This window comes from Papaver somniferum, unplaced genomic scaffold (assembly GCF_003573695.1).
Source record: "Papaver somniferum cultivar HN1 unplaced genomic scaffold, ASM357369v1 unplaced-scaffold_117, whole genome shotgun sequence".
NCBI lineage: Eukaryota > Viridiplantae > Streptophyta > Magnoliopsida > Ranunculales > Papaveraceae > Papaver > Papaver somniferum.
The window spans coordinates 2970834-2977831 of NW_020620714.1; the positions used below are offsets into that span (position 1 = coordinate 2970834).

Genomic DNA, 6998 nt, shown 5'->3' on the forward strand with positions numbered 1-6998 from the left:
CAGAATAAAATCTACTAGGTGATTTCTGGATACTACGTTGTTCTCTGACCAAAACTTGTTGTTTGGTGGAAATAGGTGAGACCTATTTATACAAGTCGTAATAAAACGTACCCTGGTCTCGTAGGAAATGAAAACGATTGAGTGGTGGAAGAGTGGAGTAATGTGTAACGCCAGGAATTTATGTTTACATAATGAAGGATCTGTTTACACCAGTACTTCTTGCCATTACTAACCGTCCCGCTTTATGACACTTTCTTGTAACGGGCGTATTGCATGCCGCATGCTGTAAACTGCCAGACCAATACCTGATGAGTATCCCCCAGTTTGTGACATGTTTGATGTCTCAAGTGTTTTTGTGGAAAACATGTAGCGCTTTGCTACGTGTGGCAAGTTAAAATCAAGAGGCTTGCCGAAGGTAAGTAGCATGCAGTGCTAGTAGGCTCTACTTGGCTGGTCGCCTAGAACTTTCCACAAGCCTTCCGGCTCGGTGGAGAACTTTGATGGCTGAGATTGCATCTCATGATGAAGGGTAGTCGTTTTTGTGGCTATCTTGTGTTGGCGACTGATAATGGCGTATTGGCGTTTTGGTGTACGCCAGTGGCATTGTGGCATGGATCGTGCATGCTAGTGGCGCGGTGGTACAAGTGGCGTCTCGCTTAGCCATGGCCACTGGATTTAGGTGCCTGCTCACCTAAAAGCTGACACAAGTCTGTTAGTTCGGTAGAAAACTTGGATGGCTGAGATCGCATTTCATGAGGAAGGGTAGTCGTTGATTATGGCTACCTTCTATTGGCGCCTGGTAATGGCGCAGTGGCACCACTGGTGCATGTCAGCGGCGTTGAAGCATGGCTGGCATGGCTCGTGCATGCCAGTGGCGCGGTGGAATGGCTGGCATAGTTTGTGCATGCCAGCGGTATGATGGCGTAAGTGGCGCCTGGCATAGCCATGGCCACTGGATTTAGGCGGTTGGTCGCCTAATGGTTGCCACAAGTCTGTCAGTTTGGAGGAAAACTTGGATGGATGATATTGCATCTCATGGGGAAGGGTATACGTTGATTATGGCTACATTCCGTTGGCGCATGATAATGGCACAGTGGCGCCTTTAGTGCATGCCAGTGGCATTGCGGCATGGCTGGCATAGTTTGTGCATGCCAGCGGCACGATGGTGCAAGTGGCGCCTGACGTAGCTATAGCCACTGGATTTTTGGCACGTTGGTGTTAGATTCAAACATGGTGTGGCAACATCAGTTTTAATGGCCACATTGATCCCCATGTTCTGTGGAACATTATTCGGCTCGGTTGGCGCAACAACTATGCCTAAATTAGGGTTTGGCATGTCGAAACCCTAATTAGCATATATGACATGTAGCATGCGGTAGGTGGCATGTTTGGCATGTGTGATTGGCATGCTTGGCATGATTTTGGCATGTTCGGCATGCTGTTTAGCATGTGCGCCTAGCATGCGCGTTTTGCAATGTTTAGCATGTCGTTAGCATGTGGGCACAGTTTTGGGAAGCCAACTCAGTATGACAACCTCTTGACACGATTTCGACTTCTTTTAATACTGTGGCAGGTTTAGAGTAACCTGATTTGTCAATGAAAGTAGGGAGCCGGCCAAGCATGGGCGTGGCTACCCCATTTTGGTTCGCGTGGCTATCCCGTTTTGGTGCGCGTGGCAGTTTTAACGCGACCCGATTGGTCGATAGGGAATAGGGTCGGCAAGTATGGGCCCAGCCACAACTCATGGGAGTGTGGCAGGTTTAAGGCGATTTGATTGGTCGACAAAGAAGTGGTGCCGTTTAGGTAACATGGGCGTGGCCAAGTGGCGCCGGCTTCCTGTGGCATGGCCACGCTTCATTGTTGCTCCTTCTCCGCGGCTCCGCTACTTTTTCTGATTTTGGGCAGGACTTTGCACCTATTAATCCGCGGTGGATCAATTGCTTAGTTGCTTAAGCGTAATTTCAACCAATGGGGTCTAATATACTGCACAGGGCGCAAAAACCCTAATTTTTGTAAATTAGTCAGGTTTATGAGTTTTGTGAGTTCTCACAAAATTAATTGGATGTTGTGTGATGCCATAAAATTCCTTGTTTACAGAGTGCAGTGTGCTTTCTGTCTGAGCGTTCTGTGCAAAGTGCCTTAATTTTGGTACTCGGAAATCCATGCTACTCCGCTGCGAGTGAACACATATCCGTCATGCCATACCGATTTACAGAGAATCCAGGATGGTTGCTTCATCCGTCATTCTGGATAAATTTCATGTAAATGTATTGAGCGGGTCAAGAAATATGCCAGTGAAGAGGTTGACACTCATGGATTCGTTTCCTTACAGAGTGACGTCACATCAGATGTAAGGTTTTATGATTTTAACCCCAAGCTAAAAATCACCATCAACACTTGTATATGGTCAATTTTTTATATAAGTTTCATCTTCTTTCCTGCCCTAACCGACAAATCTTAAAACTACAACTATTGATTTATCTTTTCCTTGTAAAAATCTGGCCTTTAATATTTATTTTAATTAAAAAGATAAAATAAAAATAATTTTTAACAGTAATATCAAATAAAGATAGTAAAAAAATTAAAATTAACCAAGGGTAACTAAATAATTTATCTATCTTAGGACACCTTTCTCATCCTATTACCACTACTTCTTCTACCACCACCACCACCATTAACGTCATCACTCCACCATTCTCACCAACTCCCAAAACCATTACCCCAACGCGGATCCACCACCCCTGCCGACTATCATAACCACCATTAATGCTTACTAATTTAATGTAAAACAAATTTATTATGTATTGTATCGATGAAAATATATTTATTTGATTAATTCAAAAACATTTATTATGAAATATGAATAAAACATTTATTATTGAAAGTTAAATAAATTAATCAACCGTAGATCTAGATTTCCAAAGAATGAATCCAGAGCATCCCTTATCTTACCTAATTGTTCGACCTTTCTTTGTTTTATTAATTTATTTAGTTATTCAGCCGCGCCGTAACGGTATGGCTTTCATAATAAGTTAAAAATATTATGTCAATTTTAAGCCTTGTATAAACTAACAATTGTTGTCCATGTTTTAACAATCTTTTTATTATCAAATAATTGAGGAACTAAATCAAGTATAATTAACTATGCATATTTAAAAATAAGTAATTTTCTATAGCTATTGATTTATCTGCTTTTAGGCGCATGTAGCGGCGGGGATATGTTTTTCCTATAATTAACTATGCTTATTTACTTAAAAAACAAATATAGTTTAGTTAATAATTTCCGAGATAGGTTTGCTTTTGTCATTTGTATTAGCTAATAAAAATATATTTATCATCATAATTAGTAGAATAATTTATATATTATCATTTTTAATTTGACATTTAACAAAATATTATCATGGATAATTAATAGACTATTTATTATGAAGAGTTATGGAATCTTAATGATTTGATAACTTTTATCCGTTAGATGCATTTCTATCTCAATCACAACCATCACTTATGACAAACGAAGGGACCAAAACACATGAACCTTGAGTATATATGTGTGAATTAGGAAATTCAGAAACAATAGTTGTTCATTTATCGCTTAAGCACAATTGCATTCGGCAATGCACTTATGGTGCGTTTGGATGTAGAATTTTATAAGTGGGATTTATGGGTCCATATGATTTGGTGGAATTACGTTTTCTTCGGAATGTTTGGTTTCCTAAATCCCTGGAATCATGTTTCCCACGGGAATCAGTTTTCCAGCAAATCCTCCATATGGAGTCCGACCCCCCCCCCCTAAGATTTGCTGGGAAACTTATCAAGGGATTCATGGGCCCACCTTTTTTAACTTTAAATCTCATATATGTTCAATTTAAACATTTTAAGGATAATACCAAATAGTATATGGACTTAAAAATAAGATAATTTTATGAACCCTAGGAATTTTAAATGAGTTGTCAAACAAACAAGGAATTTACATGAATTCCAGAATTTGTAATCCCATGGGATTATAAATCCTCGAAATCGTGAATTCTGCAAACAAACACACCATTAATGAATAATTACCTTTTAAGACCTCTTAAGAAAAGATTAAAATCTCAGGTCTGTGAAAGTAATTGCTTATTGAACTCAGCTAATTTATGTGCTAACTTTTGGATACTTATTGAGCTCTTACTAATGGTATTCTGAATTATTTCTGTATACATGTTTAGTATACATTTATGTGAATGGATGAATGTTAACAGAAATCGCCATTCTGAAAGACATCACTGGACCATTATGATACTCCTATTTAAGGCCTAGTTGAGCAAGGTACTCATGTTGTGGTACATGGAAGGGAACATGTTGATAACAAGACAATGTGCAACCACTATGACTCGCATGAATAACTTATTTGATCAAGGTATTACGTTAACCACTAAAATTATTATTTAGCAATTACGCGCACCTTATGTTTCCTGCAATTGCCATTTATAGATTATCACATGGACCAGTGGGAGAATGTAAGATAATTTCTTATATGATAATTATCTCTATTGGGACCATGTGAGAATCTGGTTATATTTTTAAGATATTGCTAAATATCTAATCCATGGTTATATAAGGAGTTAGTATCATATTTATGCTCTTCCTCGATGGACGATCGAGATCTAATGTCTAATACTAAAAGCCTAAGAACTTGGTCCTCTCTATACCTATGAAAGGGAAACAATAACCATTACTATTGTATCCAAGGATTTTACTCATTACGGCTAAGGTTAAGAGAGAGAAACCATGACCTCCACAAGGTGTTACCGCTGCTACAAAGATGATCGGTATCGTAACACGGATTAGCGCTACCAGGTATTCTCCATTAACAATTCTTGCATATTTTATCGTGTGATTATCATGAAGTTCAACGATCCTAAATTACGTTTCCATAAATTAAATCTTATAACAGATGCAAAAACAAAATTCCTATATACATCATGAATGATTTGTGTAACTCTCTACACTGATAGTGCTCTTTTGTATGGATGAAGTAAAAACATCATGCCCCAAGAGACGAATATCCGGTGCGTATGCACCGGGTTACAGGCTTGTATTTATTAAAGTGAGAAATGTCACAAAGAAGGTAACACTATACAGCCCACAAATCAACATATCAGAAACGAACAACAACAACATCTGATAACCCACAAAGAAGGCAATCCAAATAACAACAGCACACCACTTGACAGAGACACATGCAGACTTCATGATTCCATTACATAGAAGCTTCAATAATGATAGTGAACAAGCAACAAGCACCAATGAAATTCACCGTCAATACAGATTAAGCTCTCGCCTCGCTTGTCCGACAAGTAACCATAACTTCAATAATACAAGTATCGTGTTGCAGATATCCCTTTGAGCGGTCATGGAGTTGGGCAAGAGGCATGAATGACGACCAACCCCGTCCGGTAGCAGAATCACGAGTGAATTTGTGTTTTCCTTCTGTAAAAAACAAAAGATTATGGAGGTTTAATAATAAAATTAATTCGCTACAAATATAAATATGCATATCCCATTATATAATACAGACCTGGTCCTTTAAAGTTGTTTGCGCTATTGGTTTGACTTGTAACAACGAAACTGTACTCTGCATAAGGCAATTTGTTCTTGTCAGCTGGGACGAGGAAAAGTGCTAACTGATCATATGTTTTGCTGGTTCCCTTCGGGTATACTTCCACTTTCCTATAAGAGAAATCCGTGATACTCAATAAAAAGCAGAAACCAAAAAATAAAAGAAAAAGATTTTAGCGTGCCAAGTAAATAGTTGTAGCTAAGATGATGAGATACCATTTCAGATTACGCACAGAGAAAACAGCAGACTCATGTTTAGGGCCTAGCTTCGAGAAGGTGTTAAGCTTCCATTGGAACTTGACAGATGTATAAGAATCAAGTATCTGAGATGACATTTTCAGTAAAGATTGATGGAATTAAGCAAAAGATAGAGATGTTTTGGGTGACACAATAGAAGTGTATGGCGAGGGTATTTATAAGCTTTTTGTTTTTAAACTGTCCGCGTAATCCAAATGGGATGTATTCACATTGAACCTTAAGGAAATGCATAAACTACACTAAATTATTCAGTCAACTAGGGCTGGGTTAACTTATTGGTGCGTTATATTCAATAGCGGAAATGCCGGGAATTCGATGTTTTCTTCATTTGATTAATAACAAGTTTTATAAGTGGACATGTTACCTGATCATCTCTAAGGCGATTTCCCAGCTAACCACCATGTCAGATCCATCGTATATAGTGCGCGTTAACCTGTCATCACCTATCAAAAATTTATAAAAACAGTAAGTTGATCGAAAGTCCAATCGCTAGCTAAGACAAGGAGAGGTAGGTAGTTGCAACTTGCAACATTGTTAAAACAATAAGCTAGATAATTGTTCAATGTCAACAAATAAGGGGAATCCCTTGCTTGGCTTTATCCATATGATTGGAGTTAACTTTCAGAAGACCCTTTGCCGGCTTCATGCATATGACGTATAGACTTGCACCGCGTTTTTTAGATTTTGAGTTGATCAAGACTTGTCAGAGTGTTATTCAAGCCACATTTGTGTTTATCTTACAATTGTCAATGTCCGATAACTGCTAACTTTCAGCTTATGAAGCCAAGCTACTCGTAAAAGCTGTATCAGACTGACGAACAAAACAAGAAATTTCACAGAAAAGATAACTAGACAGAAGTTAGTCCTAGAGTTTACAGTAAGGCGGATTTGGTTGCAAATTAACCCACATCATGGCATCCACTTTTTTAACTCCAGCTGCTTCGATACTAGCATCTAATTACCCACTTGATATTACATAGGGTTGTACAGGTGTTTACTGTCCAATTGCACAACCACTTGAAAAATAACTCACAGGTAAACTGCAAGAGAAGCAAATAATTAATTAGCTCTTCAAATGCGATACTCCCTAGTTAACCTCATCCCCAAATTTTGTCTTTGGAGTTTCATATTGGTGCCAGAAC

General features: G+C 38.6%; 1 protein-coding gene across 1 annotated transcript; it reads right to left on the reverse strand.

Annotated features, from left to right (window-relative positions):
• Nucleotides 1–5010: 5010 nt before the first annotated feature.
• LOC113329579 (ubiquitin carboxyl-terminal hydrolase 13-like) lies at nt 5011–6084 on the reverse strand. Its single transcript, XM_026576436.1, has 3 exons — nt 5815–6084; nt 5558–5709; nt 5011–5469 (listed from the first exon to the last, which is right to left on the reverse strand). The coding sequence occupies exons 1-3, from the start codon at nt 5931–5933 to the stop codon at nt 5309–5311; spliced, it is 432 nt and encodes a 143-aa protein (XP_026432221.1). The 5' UTR covers nt 5934–6084; the 3' UTR covers nt 5011–5308.
• Nucleotides 6085–6998: the final 914 nt, after the last annotated feature.

What these genes read in the sequence shown, in the direction of transcription:
- LOC113329579 (XM_026576436.1), bottom strand. Translation starts at nt 5,933, where the DNA reads ATGTCATCTCAGATACTTGATTCTTATACATCTGTCAAGTTCCAATGG. An exon ending in TCTGTGCGTAATCTGAAATG is followed by an intron (nt 5,710 to 5,814) that starts GTATCTCATCAT and finishes TTTCTCTTATAG; the next exon opens with GAAAGTGGAAGTATACCCGA. An exon ending in AAACAACTTTAAAGGACCAG is followed by an intron (nt 5,470 to 5,557) that starts GTCTGTATTATA and finishes TGTTTTTTACAG; the next exon opens with AAGGAAAACACAAATTCACT.